This window comes from Osmerus eperlanus, chromosome 9 (assembly GCF_963692335.1).
Source record: "Osmerus eperlanus chromosome 9, fOsmEpe2.1, whole genome shotgun sequence".
In the NCBI taxonomy this organism is placed as follows: Eukaryota; Metazoa; Chordata; class Actinopteri; order Osmeriformes; family Osmeridae; genus Osmerus; species Osmerus eperlanus.
In genome coordinates, this window is record NC_085026.1 from 17532311 (window position 1) to 17550125 (window position 17815).

At 45.8% G+C, this 17815-nt stretch overlaps 2 protein-coding genes and 1 long non-coding RNA gene across 3 annotated transcripts in view; 2 read left to right on the forward strand and 1 right to left on the reverse strand.

Moving 5' to 3' along the window:
• The window catches only part of LOC134027003 (uncharacterized), a 31106-nt gene extending 24371 nt beyond the window's left edge, over window positions 1-6735 (forward strand). The window contains exon 3 of the long non-coding RNA XR_009931402.1: window positions 3766-6735. This is a non-coding gene — a long non-coding RNA (uncharacterized LOC134027003). The remainder of the gene's footprint in view (window positions 1-3765) is intronic.
• On the reverse strand, window positions 1414-9729 carry prox2 (prospero homeobox 2). Its single transcript, XM_062470099.1, has 5 exons — window positions 9662-9729; window positions 6358-7946; window positions 4511-4620; window positions 3159-3353; window positions 1414-2106 (listed from the first exon to the last, which is right to left on the reverse strand). Exons 2-5 carry the CDS (start codon window positions 7871-7873, stop codon window positions 1939-1941), a joined length of 1989 nt encoding a protein of 662 aa, XP_062326083.1. The 5' UTR covers window positions 7874-7946; window positions 9662-9729; the 3' UTR covers window positions 1414-1938.
• Window positions 9730-10297: 568 nt separating this feature from the next.
• dlst (dihydrolipoamide S-succinyltransferase) lies at window positions 10298-17779 on the forward strand. The gene is made up of 15 exons (XM_062470007.1): window positions 10298-10463; window positions 11512-11545; window positions 11627-11666; window positions 11811-11872; window positions 12003-12077; window positions 12288-12343; window positions 12477-12585; window positions 13605-13775; window positions 13926-14008; window positions 14227-14324; window positions 15322-15452; window positions 15854-15927; window positions 16023-16106; window positions 16192-16359; window positions 17096-17779. Exons 1-15 carry the CDS (start codon window positions 10401-10403, stop codon window positions 17228-17230), a joined length of 1383 nt encoding a protein of 460 aa, XP_062325991.1. The 5' UTR covers window positions 10298-10400; the 3' UTR covers window positions 17231-17779.
• The last annotated feature ends 36 nt before the right edge of the window (window positions 17780-17815 follow it).

Genomic DNA, 17815 nt, shown 5'->3' on the forward strand with positions numbered 1-17815 from the left:
TGGCCCCCAAAACATTGCAGGTAGCGAAAACATGAAGCAAACATTGTGAAAAGCAAATCATTAGAACCAGAAGAGCATGTTGTTAAAGAAATTACAATTAAACAACATGATCCTCGGAAGTGCTAGAGTGTACCTGGAGAAAAGCAAGCAACAATAATATAATTCACAGTGAGTAGGCCTACAAGTAGTTAAATCAGTTACAACTAATCAACAAGTGCAACAAGTCCCTCAATAAGTGTCATTGTGTTCCTGGAGGAAATAAACTAACATCTCATTACCAAGTCTTGTACTGGAAATGTCATAACAAATTAATTTGAATAAAGCACTTAGGTTCAACCAGTGACATTTTAATTGAGTTGAACATTTTAATCAATTACGGAAGAAGATTGATCTAATTGAAAAGAAATGTCTATTAAATGATTACAAAGGTTTGTATTCTCCAGTCCTTCTCGCGAAACCAATCAAACTTGTGTTTTAATTTCTTTAATGTTATCATTTCCAATGTAATTGGTACTTGGGTGCCTAACAGGTTTTCCAATTAAATGTTTGTTCTATGCTGTGCCAAAACAGTTCATCACATGACCACCAAACGTTGTACTTTGATGAAGTGCTTCTTGTCAGTTGATTCCCCAACCCCCCCCCCCCCCCATTTAGTTTCTAAGATGTAAAAGCTCTTGAATGAAAAGCTGAACTTTGTCGCTCCTTCTGTGTTTTAATTTAGACGTTCCAGGATTTTGTTCAACCAACATTTCTATTTATGTATGTGTGGTGTGTGTTGTGTGTGTGTGTGTGTGTTGTGTGACCAGAGAGGGGGCCGGGAGGGCAGTGACGGACACGTGTGTTTGTGAAGTGATTACCACGCTCTGAGCGGGTGCCTGGAAGAAAGAGTCAACGGGTTTGTGGAATTTTGCTTTGGTCGCACTATTCTGATATGAGGTCACATTGGGCGTCAGTCATTAGGAGGGAATGCATTGTGTCTGTTTTTAAGACGTGGCAGTTGTTCGCATCCGCGCGAGCCGCAACAATGAATGCTGGCCTTAGAAAGTCGACTTGAATTGGCTTCAGTGAACAATATGAGCAGCATAGTTTGTATGGCCCGGATTAGAGGAGTCTTAGTGACACAGAATTTAAACAAAATGTTTTTCGATGGAGAGTCGCTAACATGTCAAATAGAAAACACATTTATTTGAAACAGTGAAATATCTCTAGTGAGTAACATTCATGTTATTCCTATTTTAAACACATTACACTAAGATTATAAGAGTTAAGTGCAGTTTTATTCTATACTGTATATTAACCACTCAAAAATACAGAGTTTGTGGCATGTTCACAGTAAACAGACATATCTTGATTGTATGCTTGTACATAATGACAATTTTTTTTATAACTTTCTGTAAAATGACTTAGTCTGTAATATAATCTTAAAACATGGTATGGTGTCTTCAAATGTACAGTTCTAGTTTTATTATACACTAACTGTATTTGATCAAACTGAAGCAGAGTAAATTCCCAGAGAGTTGGTTCTATAATTGTTTCTGAATTAGGATTTAAAACAACAAAACATACCCAAGATAAAAGTCAAAAGATTATTTCAAAAATGTACAAAACGTTTTCAACATTCTCAATTTATGTCCAAGTCTTTGCCATGACCATCAAGTTCCACAAACTGTCAGATATCACTGATCCATATGTAACCAACATGCTATACAATATATTTTGTATACACCTAAACATCTTTAAAAAATGAAAAAAGAATGCATGTAATACTGAAAATCGGTTTAAAGACAACTTAACCTATTTAATTTTTCAATAAGGTAGCTTAAAAAGAACATTTTAGTAGACCCTTCTTTGACTGACGTGGTAATGTTTTATTTACAACACTGAAATGTCTCGCTTTTAGATTTGTTGTCGAAATGTTTTCTTTATCTGTACAAAGTCCTATAGGCAGGTGGATGATTTGAATTCGTCAGGAACATCACTGTCCAGTTTGCAGATAACCTTGTATATGGCCTTCTTCCACGACGGGTCTGAATCTTTGGATGTTGAGATAGCGTTGTAAAACTCGTGTAGTGTTATTTCAGCAACCTCAAGGAACCTATCCGGAACCTGTTTAAAGAAAACACAAATCAAAGTTGTAGATCACTGAGTGACCTGTTTTGAAAGCATCCTAGCTTTTCCCAACCCTCATCGCCTTCAAATATTTTTTTGCTCTACGCCTAACACACTGCATCAAACAAATCATCAAGTGGTCAAATAGTAGTTTCCAGCCCTGATGTTGTGAGAGGAGAGGGAGCTGGATAGGGCCCTTCCCAGGAACCCCAACAGCAACCATTAGACAGAGCCTGGATACAAGGGATGCTGGGATGAGGCGCTGTCTCCCCCCCCCCCCCCCCCCCCCCCCCCCCCCGGCTGCTGTTATTTCCCATAGACCGGTTCGTACAGTTGTTGGCATAATTTATTTTTCTTTCCCCTCATCTCCCGACACAAAGCATCCCTGGGAGAGGAATGTCTTGGTCCCAAGGTAAAGACAACTGCTTTCCCACCAGCCTCCCTTCTCCCTCGGAATTCACAGCATCTTTCTCAGCATTCCGCATCAGTAGCAATCTGAGCCCCAGTCAGGCGCACTGCTTCTCTAATCCCCAGTTGTTTTAGTGGGATTCTGTGGTTTCCTCTTCCCACAGTTTGATAAAGCATCGCCCTGGAGTTTAGATAACGGCTGCACAGACAGCCACAGGTGCTGTAGCGTGTGGGTCAGGGCAGGGCCATGGTCGTCTGGATCACAGCCCTGTAGGTGTCCGGGGGCTTGTGCCAGCAGAACCCACCACAGCTGTTGTCAGAGCTGTGACACAGTCAAGAATGCTCGATAGATCTTTAAATAACTGAAGAGAAAAATAATTTATTTTGTAAAGATGCCGTTAAAGGCCCGGTTATAAGACATTTTATGCTGTTAAACATAATAGATGGAAGCTTTGGTGTGTTATTCTCCTACATCATCAGTTGGACCAGGGGCAGATCGGACAGGCCCCCCTCCCCACACACACACACACACACACACACTTTTTAATAAGAAAACCATATTTAACGGCCGCATCCTCAGTTATAAAAAAAAAGCTGAGCCGTGGGAGAGAGACCAGGGAGGTCAGGTGGTCTTCACGTACCTGGAAGTCATTGGCTTTGTTGTAGTGCATGTTGAGGGCGCGGAACAGCTCTGAGTCTCGGCTGACAGACATGTCCTTGACGTCGTTGACCCCGTCTATGACGCCCTGACGAGCAAACTTCTCCATCTGGATGTAGTAGAACTCTCTGAAGTTGCTGAACCACTTGATGAGCTGGGAGGTGATGCAGCGGTTGAACTGGAGAGAAGCAGAGGACAACATGAGACCATTACCCAGTCATGCATGTTTCCACCGACTTAATCATCATCAAGTGATAAAGGAAAGAACTGTACACATAAACTGTGTTTAATGAATTTTTCTAAGCAAATATTATTTTAGGAAATTAATGTTTTGATTCAAGTGCGTCTTAAATAGTAATTAATTTAAACCTGAGAAAATTATGTATTTTCCTGAAAGATCTAAATGGACTTTTCTGGGGGTATCAACACGTCAGCCATATGGATCTCAATGGTCCATCACTTCATTCGACATTAATTGCTCAGATCTTTTCCCATCAACTTATACAGAAAGAAAAAAAAACATCTGTCATAGCTGTGTGTTTCTAAACTCAGTCTTGACATCCACCCTGTTGTTTTATCTCTTCACCCAGAAAAAAACACCCAAGGGCTGGGCAGGCATCAAAGACGTTTCCCCCCTCCGCTGGGCTGGGTGAGAAAGCAGGCGCTGCGCGGACAGAAGGAAGATTCCCTCTCACTGCCTCGGCCTGACAGGATGGAACCAGACACCAGGATTAGACCTCCTTTTGTTCCCTGCCACTTCCCACCACGGGGCTGTGGGCAAGGAGGAGACCCAGGCCGGCTGCAGCCTCGCCCCCGACCTCGGGGCAGGGCCAGGGAGGAGGCTAGGGAGGCTAGGGAGGAGGCTAGGGAGGAGGCCCAGTTCCAGTGGCCTGAGAAGAGAGAGTCTGGGTGTGCAGAATAGGAGACTAGGTCATGTACCCTGACAAACAGGAAGCTGTGGTCAGGACCAGCTCTGCTAGCAGCTTGCAGGCTGGCGGTTGCTGCAGTCCAACCGGTGTAAAACCTCGCCTGGGTTTGAGCACAATAGCACTGCCTCTCCTACGGCCTTTTGTCCCTCCATTTGCTGACTGGAGTGGCTTTTTAAAGAGAGAATGAGCCCCTGTCTCTCTCCACCCCAGGACATGCTCCTGGCTTTTCTGCTTTGTTGCTGTAAACCCTCCCTTGCTTTGTTCTTCCTCCAGCGCACTGCTGGTTCCACCCTCCCACGCCGTCCACAGGCACAGGTAGACAGAGTTGTGACCTCAGATCCGCAGCCAGCAGCCTTCGCACAGGCTCGACATCCCTCCTGCTCTGGGAAGGACGGAGACAGCTCACCTTGACGTCTGGGAAGAAGGTCTTCAGGACGTTGGAGCTGGGATAGCGGGTGTAGAAGAACATGAGCTTGGCCTTCTTCAGATGATTGGGAGTGAGACCCTCCTGGATGTGTCAACGTTAAGGCAGTTAGAACAGTCTGCTGTGACACACTTCACAAATCAGTTCACCAGACGTTAATAGACTGCTAGGGTTGTGTTGCCTCTAACTCGGTTTGATTGGATTAGACGGACGAACAGCTCTCAAGTAACAAGAGAGAGTCAATTATGACCCTAACATGTGCTTATTGGCAAAACAGCGTCATGAATTAGATTACGGATTTCAATTAGGGATTCAGGGATAGGGAGTCAGGTGGCTGAGCGGTGAGGGAATCGGGCTGGTAATCCGAAGGTTGCCAGTTCGATTCCCGGTCATGCCAACTGACGTTGTGTCCTTGGGCAAGGCACTTCACCCTACTTGCCTCGGGGGGAATGTCCCTGTACTTACTGTAAGTCGCTCTGGAAAAGAGCGTCTGCTAAATGTAAATGTAAATTAGGAACGGGCGCTTTTGGTATCTTCTCCTGGAGTGGAGAGGATTGAAAAGATGTTTTGTAAATAGATTTTTACCATCTTTTTGAGAACACTAGGCTATTTTTATTAATCTACCTCATGGCAAAATATTATATTTAAAGTATATTTTTTGTTAGCCGTATCAACATATCTCCTTTTCTTATTTTTTTTTCTCTGTGCTATTGAAGATGTTCTGAGAGCTTGTTTCTGAAGCCTTCATAACCACGCCTTAGGTAATTTCTTATCAGGCCACAGCACACCATACATTTATTAGGGAATTCTACCTTTGAAAAAGGTAAAAAAAAAAGTTGGAATGAAATATTTATGTGAGATATTTCAAAGAGAAGTGGATCTCTTTGCACTGCAAATACAGAGTGCATCCAGAGAGAGTGTATTCTATTCTTTTCTGAAGCCAAACAACTAATAGCTACTCAACAATGACCACTTAGGACAATGTTTAGGACCTTCCTTATAATGGACGTAAGATGAGTCACTCTGAAGAAACCAGACGTCTTTGTCATCTTACTACAGTAACAAAAACTACAACTAGCAGTTACAAGTCTTAAAAATAAAACACAAAGCTTTAGAAAAAAACACATCATTTCTTCTTGGGTTGTTTTTGTTTCAATTTCAGTGGAAATTCTTTTAAATTGTTACTTAGGGTAAATTTTTCAAAAACAGATGGTATACTTTGATGGAGGCATCCATCCTGTGTAAGACAGGAGCTCAAGTGTTGTGGTTTGAAGGCACTTGTGGTGTTCACTGGCACTCAGACATGACCTCTTAGATGCACCCCCATCACTCAGATGATAGAGGAATATATTCTGCACCTTTTCAAGTCTAAAAAAACACTGCTTCCTGAAAAGAAACTGATGCTTTCACTGCCTTTGAAAATTGGCTTTTGTTCCTGACAATTCTTATCAAAGCCTTGTATTCCTTTTTATTTGTCTTTTTCTGGACTTAAAGTCATTACTCTGCTCAGATTAAAGAAGATGCTGTAATTTTCTTGGGGGTTAGAGAGATCAAAGAAAAAATTCTCCTTGAAGTCGGTTTTATTGCATCTGCTCATACTGCAATGAACTTGACCAGTCATTGTTTAACTGGGAATGCAAGCCTGAATACCTGTTATGTTGCTATTCATTTTCTATTTGAAATGTTGTAAAACCTAGGTAACTCTCTTGGTAGCCTACAATATTTCCAACTATATATCCATAAAGTTGAATCCACAGTTTTACAGGCTGAAAAGAATAACTGTTGCACACGCACACACACACAGACCCTGCGTGTAGTAAAGGATATATTGAGAGCCAGGTAGGAGTTCCTTTCGGCCATGCTTTGCAGGTCTCCACATTCCATCTTGACATGAGGGAGACACAGGCTGTCCACCGGCCCCAGGGCCGAAGGCCGAGGGTGGTGGGCAAGGTGGCTGGAGGTCACCTTCGACCTCATGGCCATGCTGTCCCAGGGAAGGTCCACCGAGTCTGGGGAGGTTCTGTCCAAAGGCGGGGGCATGCAGTGGAGGCCTCCAAAGTTAGAGTGAGGCCCGAATTTGAGGAGGTGCTCCAGGATGTGGCTGTCGTGCAGGGGTGTGCTGTAACTGAACTGGAACGGAGGCTGGTGCAGGGGGTAGGGTCTCTTCACCGCCTGGCCGGCCGAGCCCAGCTGGGTGAGGGTGGGCTTGCGGACCACCAGGGACAGAGCCTCCGTCTGGTCCTGGGGGCTTTGGGCTGCGGGGCTCTCGTAGTAGTCCAGAGACCTGGGTTTGATGACGTCATCAACGTGGGACTGCTCCTGGACACACGCTGCCTGGTTCTTCTTCTCTGAGTCCAGGGCGAGCAGCTCCGGACTGGGGCACAGGCGCTGCGGAGGAGACACACTGACGCCTGCAGAACTCAGCTTCTTGAACACCAGGTCGACACTCTCGGACACAGCCTTGGACAGCTCCTGCTTCAAGGTTTCCTGAAGGCTCTTGTCGACCCTGCGGTGACCTCCCTCAGTCTTCCCCCGGTCCCCACCCTCGCCGGTCACCGGGTCGTGTTGCTTCTCATAATCGTCCTCGTAGCCGCCCTCCTTGTCCTCCGCCGGGCCGTGGTGTCCCGGGGTGCTGCCAGAGGGCAGCTCCTCCCCTGTCTCCTTGCGCTCCGCGTCCTCCTGGTTGTAGACCTGCAGGAACTTCTCCTGCAGCTGACGAAGCAGCGTCTGCATGCTCTGCAGCTGCTCCTTCAGCTTGTGGCACTCTTCATCCTTGCTGCTGCCTCCGCTGCCTCTGCTGACTTGGGCTGCCTCGCCGAGGCAGTGCTCCTGATGCTGGGGCAGCCGCTGTTTGCGTTTGTTCTCCCGGTAGGCCTCCCTAGCCTCCGAGTCCGGCCTCCCGTTGTCCCCGTGGAGCCGGCTGTTGGGTGACCCGGCCATGCCTCTGATGATGTTCTCCACGCGGGCGCGTTTGGCCTTGAGGTGATCGCTGAGCGGTCGCTCTCCCTCCGGGCTGGCCCCCGTGGAGAGGTGCACCCCCGGGGAAGCTGACTCGGCCGTGCTGTCCTTGGAGGAGACGCTGCTCTGGTCCTCCTGGCAGGAGTCAGCCATGGTGGAGCTGGACACCGCGGACGGCGGGAGGTAGAAATGGCTCTCGTCCATGGTCCTCTTGTTCTGGATGGTCTTGCGCAGGAGCTGAGAGATCAGGGAGCTGTTTGAGTAGGTGGTCATGGGCTCCTCGTACATGTTCCTGCGGAAGCAGGGGATCATGAGGTCGGGTTTGTCGTCCTCCGAGCAGCCGTCGCTGGGTGTCTGCATGTTCTGGTCAGACAGGCTGAGGTTCATGCTGCTGGGTGCTGCTGGTGACACCAGTGACAGTGAGAGGGCAGACCACAGAGTTCTCCTCAGATCTGAGTCCCTGGAAACAGAACAGAGCACCGTAAGTCTTTGGTACATCACAGTCTCAATCATTTTTACAGTTCTCTGTCTTACTTCACATGTTTTGGCTCAATGGATTCCACCTATTGATGCTTGAATATAAACTGTGCTCTCAAAGAAAATAATTGTGTTTTCTTAAAAAAATATTATTTAAATATTATTATGCTGCTTCACTGAAGAAACTATTGTATGTCTTTTTGATGTCATTTCTGATTTTAAGATGAGTTCTTCCGTTGGCAAATTGTGAAATTACATATTGATAGTATTAAATGTCAAAGGATATGTTCATTACAAGAAAACCTGCAGATACATCCACCATAATATCAAGATCTTGAGGCAAAAAAAAAAAAACACAGAATCACTTATATGTCTCCTTTCATCTTTGGTTTGGAATTATCATGATAAAATGAAAAACAGTTCTTAACTCATGAAAGGTATTTTAAATCAGTTTTTGAAAGGCTTGAGAAATTGCACTGATAATTCATGCAAGTATTGAGGTAAGAATCATTCTCTTCTTAAGTAACTTTACACTGTTCAATAGGTTGTTTTTCAATTACAGTGGAAGTATGGACAGAATACATTGCCTTTAGTTATACGTAAGAAAACCTAAACCAATCCTGATTGTGTTATTTGTTATCATTGCAGTTCTATATGTTTTGGCCTTGCCTTGGTTACTAAAAGTAATATGTTATATTTGTTATGCGTATTATGATTTCAATAGCCTACTTAAGATAGCGTTCAGTCTTTTTGATGATACATTGTATATACCATTAATCAATGTACAATCCAATATACAATTGTATCTTCAATCTAAAATGCATTAATTAATATATAGAACGAGTTACCAAAAAGATATGCCTACAACATTTACAATATATCATCTTATTTTACTGTGCAATTAAGTTGGCTCAGTAATATATTTAGTTAATAAACTCAGAGCCACAAAACTGCCACAGTCAAATTGACCATCTAACCTCAGTATATACATGTAATAACAACATATCATCTAACCTCAGTATATACATGTAATAACATAAAAACAGGCTTGGGAAGTATAAATAAATAATATTTCACACGGGAATACTATTTTACACTTGCAACAGAATTGATCTATAATCTATAATTTACGGCAAATTGTGTAGTGTAGACTGAAGTATCCATTGCAGTGACTGGTGGACAGGTAAGATTATAGAATAAATAAAATTACCGGATGTGTTATTTCACTGTGTTCAATCAAATAAAGATTTTGTTGATTTCGTAACTGAACTATATTAATGCATTAATACAGCCAAACTAATAATAATGACCTTCAAGATTTGTTTCAATATTATCAACTCATGATCATTTAAAGTCCTAAAACTAGAAGAGCTTCAGACGTGAAGACGTACCCTGACATTGTGCCTAAACAGTTTGACTATTTATTGACCAAGTTTTTCCACCTTTTCAGAAAACACAAACATTAAACTTTAAAATGATTGTTTTTTTCATGCTTGCTATGTGCTTCCCAATCGTGAGAGAATACCCCGAAATGATAGTGTGCTTAAAATGTGAATCTTTGAATAACTTTCACAAACACTTGCTTTGATAAATTACACAAAACATAGTCTTGTAATTATTTTCATTATCTAATCTAAACAATTCTAACTTGTCACTACTAGCGCGTGTGCCAGAGTATAGTAACAGCATGCGCCTTACCTGTTGCGTTGAGGACAGTGGAGTTGATGCACCAAGAGGCAGGGATGAGGTGATGAGAGAGCGAGACACTGTCATAGCAAACCGGAATATAGGCGTGGCCTCTAAAGATAAATGGGAGTTGTTGAGACACAACTGGACACGTGGAAATCCCGTAGAATACAAGGGAAAAATCTCTTGACCACTCGATTTGTCTGGCTACTGGAGATTTTTTAAGTCTATGTGATGTCGACACAGTTTAGCATTAGGGCTGTTGGCCGTAGCAGTAGCCTATGTATTATTTTCTTATTTTATCGAAACACATTATTTAAGTGTACTGTACTATTTATTGTGTCGAGGTGTTTTGAGCCGCCGCTCCTGCTGAGTGCAGGTGTTGAAACTGAATATTGTTGAGATTATCCAAGGTTGTATCAAAAGTGACCATATCTCCGCACATTGTCAGTTCTAGCTAACTATTCCGACGAGAACACCGCTAGTATGAAAGCGAACAAGATTAATACACTTTTCAGTTTTGATTTTACCGACGGTGCCATCACCTTAGTGTAAAGACAAGAAGAGGAGATGAGGAAAGAAAGCGACTTGAAACTATTGAGATGTGTCTCCTGCGCCCCTGTGTGCTGCTGGTGTTGGTTCACCCCACACGACATCTGCGGTAGTTGAACCGCTCCAGCGTGAGCTACGGTACGTTGTGACAGGACAGGAGCTTTCCTCCCACGGACGGGTTGCTGTCTCTACAGCCAAAATGTTATCCCATTCCCGGTGTCTCACCCGGAATTTTGGTCGCTCTTTATCTGCCCTTCGCCAGGTACGCATTATACGCACCGGAAACCAAAACTGGGACGTATTTCTTCTGTCTACAGGCTTGCAAGCTAACGCTGCTCCCGGTAACTAGTGTTGAGTGCGCTAGGCCGCTGGGCCTTAACATTCAAGCCAAGGACAGCATGACACTGAGAATACCCGGCACATCTAGTGCAGTCGGGATCGTTTTTCGGAATCTTCTGTTACATGCAGTATAGGGAATAATATAAATACATATATGTTTTCTTTTTATTCTACATTTTGACAGATGAAGCAAGCTTATTCTGTGCTACATGGCTACCTTGTAACTCAAGTTAGCTAGACTAGCATTTAGCCGGATCAGCAGTTACAACTGAGGTCATTTTAATCATGCTCTTAGCGTCAGTCAAATACAGTAGCTTGTCAACCAGCGTGATACAGAATGCATTCCTTTTAATGCAGCCGGCCAAAACGGTAGTATGTGTTTCTGGTTTATTGCCAAAATAACCTCAACGTCCAAAGTCTGTCTCAGTACCCCCTCCAAACAGTCCGAAAGACAAACAAATCCATGAGCTCTGCATTCAAAGATAAGCCTGACATCTTCTCAAGCTACGGTCATTTATTGACGTTTTGTGTTGTCGAGGGAACTGTACAACGATTCTACGTCCTGTACCCAGTGCTATCTCTATACTCCTTCAACAGGTTGTATGTCTAAAACACACAGGGCCTAGGCTAACTAAGTCACCACTAGTTCAGCAGTGGCTTCCCATGTCGGTTTCCACTGACCTTTGACTGTACCCAGTGCCACACTGGTGTCATTGACTTTACAAAGCTGAACGTAACTTTATTGTCCACACGTGCATAACGGGTCACAAATGCAACAGCCTTGAAATGTAGACCCACATATCATATCAAACACATGAGATATACTTAGTTTAGCCCACCTAGTTTCTGATTGACATGAGCCATCTACAGAAGGATCACGTTTACGAAGCTACGGTATCAGGTTGTGTGTGTGCCTATAGTCGATGGTTCCTTGTACAGACCCTAACCCTGTTTACTCGCTCTTTTAACAGGGAAACAATGTATGGGTTCGTCGGGCCACCTCAGGTAAGTGGGTGACTGCGTTCTCGGTGTAGAATATTGTAGGATGCCTCATCAGCTTATTCAGTTTTATAATTTGTGTTACAGCCCTCTCTACAAGCCATGGCGTAACCTTAAACAGCCATGTGTGAGTCTCACAGCATACTCTACCTCTTATAGGGTTACACTACATTCTGTTTGATGATACTCGTTGGCATAGTAGGCTGTATGTAATTCGACACAGTTTGTCCTGCTTGCAGCTTGATATTTTGTCGATGTGTTTGTGTTTTAGGCAATACGAGCCCAAGTCTACCGTCTTCCAGATCCGTTACTTCAGAACATCCATAACATGCAGTACGTGTCTTTCCAAACATCCTTAATTTCTTCCTTAAATCAGTGCCGTGTTTCTGTGATGATCCACTGTCATGTGACGTGCTGATCCACTGTCATGTGACGTGAGTGGTTTGTGGCGTGTCTCCTCTAGAGAACGAGGTGGTCACAGTCAAGACTCCGGCGTTCGCTGAGTCTGTCACAGAGGGCGATGTGCGGTGGGAGAAAGGTGAGCCTCCATGGGACCTTCTCTTTAGGTTTGGCTCAGTGGTTAGAGCGTTTGACTGTCGATCAAGAGGTGGCAGGATCAAATCCCCATCCGCAGGTCGCTTTAGATAAAAGCATCTGCTAAATAAGTATGTTATTATTATTATTGTTGTTGTTGTTATCATTGTTATTGTTATTATTAAGAGGATCCTTTGTCCCTGTATCCTTGCAGGTGTTGGAGACACTGTGTCTGAGGATGAGGTGGTGTGTGAGATAGAGACTGATAAGGTAAGACCCTTCGCTGCAAGAATGGCTGTTGCATCATTGAATGCCTTTGGCCTGTGTATTGTCTTGATAAAAGGCCGATGGTTGAGCTTGTGCTTGGGGCAGAGTTGTGTGTGAGGATGTGTCGTGTCTCCAGACGTCCGTGCAGGTGCCGTCACCTGCGGCCGGGGTGATCGAGGAGCTGCTGGTCCCTGACGGAGGGAAGGTGGAGGGAGGAACTCCTCTCTTCAAACTCAGGAAGGGAGGTCAGTACCAGAGCAGTGGCGGCAGGGAGGTCAGTACCAGAGCAGGGGCGGCAGGGAGGTCAGTACCAGAGCAGGGGCGGCAGGGAGGTCAGTACCAGAGCAGGGGCGGCAGGGAGGTCAGTACCAGAGCAGGGGCGGCAGGGAGGTCAGTACCAGAGCAGGGGCGGCAGGGAGGTCAGTACCAGAGCAGTGGCTGCAGGGAGGTCAGTACCAGAGCAGGGGCGGCAGGGAGGTCAGTACCAGAGCAGGGGCGGCAGGGAGGTCAGTACCAGAGCAGGGGCGGCAGGGAGGTCAGTACCAGAGCAGCGGCGGCAGGGAGGTCAGTACCAGAGCAGGGGCGGCAGGGAGGTCAGTACCAGAGCAGGGGCGGCAGGGAGGTCAGTACCAGAGCAGGGGCAGCCGGAGACCAGTGGAAGCAGGGGTGGTCGTTCAGTTTGGTTCTGACCCTCCGACCTGCCTCTCAGTGTGGCCTCAATCTGAACCTGATCTCTCCTGTCTCCTCTCTCCTCCCTGTCTCCTCTCTCCTCCCTGTCTCCTCTCTCCTCCCTCTCTCCTGTCTCCTGTCTCCTCTCTCCTCCCTGTCTCCTCTCTCCTGTCTCCTCCCTCTCTCCTGTCTCCTCTCTCCTGTCTCCTCTCTCCTGTCTCCTCTCTCCTGTCTCCTCTCTCCTGTCTCCTCTCTCCTGTCTCCTCCCTCTCTCCTGTCTCCTCCCTCTCTCCTGTCTCCTCCCTCTCTCCTGTCTCCTGTCTCCTCCCTCTCTCCTGTCTCCTCTCTCCTCTCTCCTCCCTCCTCTCTTCTGTCTCCTCTCTCCTCCCTCTCTCCTGTCTCCTCTCTCCTGTCTCCTCTCTCCTGTCTCCTCTCTCCTGTCTCCTCTCTCCTGTCTCCTCTCTCCTGTCTCCTCCCTCTCTCCTGTCTCCTGTCTCCTCCCTCTCTCCTGTCTCCTCTCTCCTGTCTCCTCCCTCTCTCCTGTCTCCTCTCTCCTGTCTCCTCTCTCCTGTCTCCTCTCTCCTGTCTCTTTCAGCAGGAGCAGCCAAAGCGGTGGAAGCCCCCGCTGCCGAGGCCCCCGCTGCCGCAGCAGCTCCTCCCCCTGCCGCTCCCGCCCCCTCTCCCCCTCCCTTCACCGTGGGCCCCATCCCCACCAGCTTGCCCCCCATACCCCCTGTGCCAGCACAAGCCATGACCTCCAAACCAGGTCAGTCCACACTGCAGCCAGAGGGGTGACTGTTTAGCTTAACACGTCTCGTCACGGTAAGGGGTCCTAGCTGTCGTCTGGGTTGCCATGGTTACGCTGGTTCTGACCGTGGCTGATGTGGTTAACCTGATCCTCTCCTGTGTGATGTAGTGTCAGCCATCAAACCCACCGCCCATGCTGCCACGGTAACCCCGGCTGAGGCAGGACCCAAGGCAGCCAGGACAGAGCACAGGGTGACACACACACACACACTACCAGACACACACACACTACCAGACACACACACACACACTACCAGACACACACACACACTACCAGACACACACACACACTACCAGACACACACACACACACTACCAGACTACAGATTTACAGATTTAACAGTTAAAACTAAACGTTTGCACAGTTTTCTAATGTGTCTTTTTAGTTTTGACTGGTGTTTTCCTGGCAGGTCAAGATGAACCGCATGAGACTAAGGATCGCCCAGAGGCTGAAGGAGGCCCAGAACACCTGTGCCATGCTGACAACCTTTAATGAGGTCGACATGAGGTAGGAAAGTTAAGAGTAGCACAGCTGCCATAAATTAATAAGCCCTCAAACCACCGTCAGAACCTTACCACCCTCAAAACCATGGAGTCGGAAGTGTCTTAAAGAGAGACACTTTCACACACGTCTAAAGTAGCACATAGGTTGTTTGAAGTCACATTTTTTATCTAATAAAATAGAAAATGGAAAATTAACAAATACTGTCTGGAAATTGTACAAACCTAACTAAACAAGTTCAAAAGTTGTGTCTTCGTGTTGCGGCTTTAAAGAGCGGAAACAAACAGTTATGGAATGTTCTTCATAGAAACAGCTTTTTGAAACCTTACACCCTCTTAAATGAAGGAATGTAAATATTTGGTCATAATGCGGGCAGAAACAAAAATAAGATTTGTTAAAACGGGCTTTATTAATTTACAAGGAAACGTTAATGCCAGTGTTAGCCCCCCTTGCTGGAGGTGACACTTTAAGGATTTCTTTTCCCCGCAAATGCGTGGTGTCAGCTTTCAGCTATTCAGGCGTTTCTCTGTGTCCTAATTGGATTGGCATTGATGGTCTGGAGGAAGACTTCCCAGGCTGGCCTTGTGAAGAGCTGAAGGAGAGTCAGACCAGGAGGCCCACAGAGACCTGGGCCCTGAGTGCTGGGCCTGCCTCAACCGATATGGGCTTTTATGACAGGCCAATAAGATTTACAGGCTTTGGAAAGTGAAGATTTTTATCGCTTCTTCTCTCCTTTCTCGGAGAGTGTGTGTCTTGGGAGGGGCTAACTACGTTAGCGGAGAAACCCTAGAGCTTCAACAGGGTTAGAGACAGGAAAACAAACAATTAAAAAAGAGAGATACAAGAGCCTTTTTTCATAACACGAAGAAAGGACAAGCGGCGGTGAAACAGTAGCAGCGCTATGCCACAGACACTCAGCACCGCTGACCCTGGAGGGCAGACTGGTTCACATCGTACCTATAAGTAATAAGTATATGCTTTGCGGTTTGCCTTCCTTCCACAGCAATATCAGTGAGATGAGGCAGATGTACAAGGATGCTTTCCTGAAGAAGCACGGTATCAAGCTGGGCTTCATGTCTGCGTTCGTGAAGGCCGCGGCGTACGCTCTGACAGACCAGCCCTCAGTCAACGCCGGTAGGTTCACCTGGCGTGTGTCTGAAGGCTCTGCAGGGGGGCTGGGGGTTTGAACAAGAACAAGATTGACATTTGGGCTTATTCCATAACCCACCCTCAGAAACCTCACAAAACGAATCTCCTCCCTTCAACACCACACTGGCCTAGTTACAGCAGCTACCTGGGGAGAGGGCTTTTAATCTTCATTTTTCGTTTTTATCCAAGTGTCTAAAATGTTTGTGGTTTACCACCCCTAACTTCTCCCCACACTGATATGTAAATTGATGTTGTATGCTGACACGAATCTTTAGTTTCCGTAACCACAGATGGATAAATCACACCTGAAAACGTGTTTATATCTTTTCAGTTGTAGTTGAAGAACATGAAGTTTATGTTTCACTGTCTCCTCTGTGTCTCTCCAGTCATTGATGACACCACCAAAGAGATTGTGTACAGGGACTATGTGGATATCAGTGTGGCTGTAGCGACACCAAAGGTATCCTCACTCATTGACCCTCCACTCCTCCCCACTCCAGTATTTGATGCGTTCAGAGCAGCAAGGCTGACCCCAGGTGTTCTCCTTGTCCCCAGGGCCTGGTGGTGCCGGTCATTCGCGGAGTGGAGGGAATGAACTTCACCGATATTGAGAAGACCATCAACGAGTTGGGAGAGAAGGTAAGCAATTTGTGTCTGGTGTTTTCCCAGTGTTGTGTGTGTGTGTGTGTGTGGTGTGTTGACGCTGTGTGGCGCTCGGTCGCAGGCCCGCAGGAACGAGCTGGCCGTGGAGGACATGGACGGAGGCACGTTCACCATCAGTAACGGAGGAGTGTTTGGCTCCATGTTCGGCACGCCCATCATCAACCCCCCGCAGTCCGCCATCCTCGGCATGCACGGCATCTTCGAGCGGCCCGTGGCCATCAAGGGAAAGGTGTGTCCGTCCTTCCGGATAGTTCTACAGTCTTGTTTTCTCTCTCACGGTTTCAGTGTCTGTGGCTGGCCCTCTGTGACATGCTTGCGTGTAAAAAGGGCTATACAAATAAATTTGATTTGATTTATGATGGTTTGAGCTAATTGGCTCGTTTTGAACTGCAGCAAAGCGAGTTATGAAGTTCTACCTATCTGACCTTATTATAAAAATATAGTTGGGAAAAATGTTTGGTTAATAGCTACATTAAGAACATTATTTGGTCTCTATTTCATTTAAGAAGCATACGGATTCTGGTTTGGCATAATGAAAATTGCTTTTATCATATCTTTGATAAAAAGAGGTGCTCATGTTGCCACATACTGATTTCTCAGATAGTTTATGTAGGTTAACCCTTGTGCTGCCTTCGGGTCACATGACCCAAAGGTTCATAATGAACCATCGTTGTGTTTACCCAATTTTACCCAATACAAAAACAAATTAAAATAATTTTCTTTTAACCTTTGCAATGTGGGGGGTCTGAGACAGCCTAGCTGTTAAAAGAAAATGCTTCACGTTGTCTTTGTATGCAGTAAATCTGTCGCAATACGACGGTGGGTCACAATGACTGATGGGTCAGAATGACCCGAAGATAACACAAGGGTTAAGCCTCAGAGGGGGATGTAGGTCACTGACGTGAAGCCTCAGAGGGTGATGTAGGCCCTGTGTGTGTGTGTGTCCGTGTGTGTGTGTGCTGCAGGTGGAGATCCGGCCCATGATGTACGTGGCTCTGACCTACGACCACCGCCTGGTGGACGGCAGAGAGGCCGTCACGTTCCTCCGCAAGATCAAGACCGTGGTGGAGGACCCCCGAGTGCTGCTGCTGGACATGTGAGCCACAGCGCTGCCCACTCAGCACAAACAAACAGACCCTGGCTAAACTCTCATGATGATGATGAAAACTGCATTGATTGTATCGTTTACCGCAAAAGGGAAAATTGGGGAGAGAGAAAGGGAGATTGAACTATTGCATGGAATGAATTGGGGAGAATTGCTGCTTATGTCGGCTGTCTAGTTCTGGGGTTTCACAGAAACTGCTTTCTGCAGACTCATAAGTGTGCCATGTGTCATGTACAACCTCTAGTTCAACAACTGACAAATAATTGTAATATGACAGGCAAACTTAACTAAAATGTTCTGGTTTTGATGAGGAGAAAAGGACAACTGTACTCTTATCATAAGACGTACTTAACCCTCTAAAACACTATGTCCTACAAAGATGTTCAAAGTGCAGGTTTAGAATGCTTTCTTACACTGACAACTGTGCAGTGTGCATTAAAGCATTGTTTCAACATCTAATTCATAAAACACGAGAAACTATCTTCATGCTGTGTAAAAATAAGTGACTATATAAAGATTTTAAACAATAAAACTTGGGAGAAATTATGTGTAGTGGTAATTACTTGTGTCAGAGGTACTT

What these genes read in the sequence shown, in the direction of transcription:
- dlst (XM_062470007.1), top strand. Translation starts at nt 10,401, where the DNA reads ATGTTATCCCATTCCCGGTGTCTCACCCGGAATTTTGGTCGCTCTTTA. An exon ending in CGATGTGCGGTGGGAGAAAG is followed by an intron (nt 12,078 to 12,287) that starts GTGAGCCTCCAT and finishes GTATCCTTGCAG; the next exon opens with GTGTTGGAGACACTGTGTCT. An exon ending in CCGTGGCCATCAAGGGAAAG is followed by an intron (nt 16,360 to 17,095) that starts GTGTGTCCGTCC and finishes TGTGTGCTGCAG; the next exon opens with GTGGAGATCCGGCCCATGAT.
- prox2 (XM_062470099.1), bottom strand. Translation starts at nt 7,873, where the DNA reads ATGAACCTCAGCCTGTCTGACCAGAACATGCAGACACCCAGCGACGGC. An exon ending in GAACTCCTACCTGGCTCTCA is followed by an intron (nt 4,621 to 6,357) that starts ATATATCCTTTA and finishes CTTAACGTTGAC; the next exon opens with ACATCCAGGAGGGTCTCACT. An exon ending in ACAAAGCCAATGACTTCCAG is followed by an intron (nt 2,107 to 3,158) that starts GTACGTGAAGAC and finishes TTCTTTAAACAG; the next exon opens with GTTCCGGATAGGTTCCTTGA.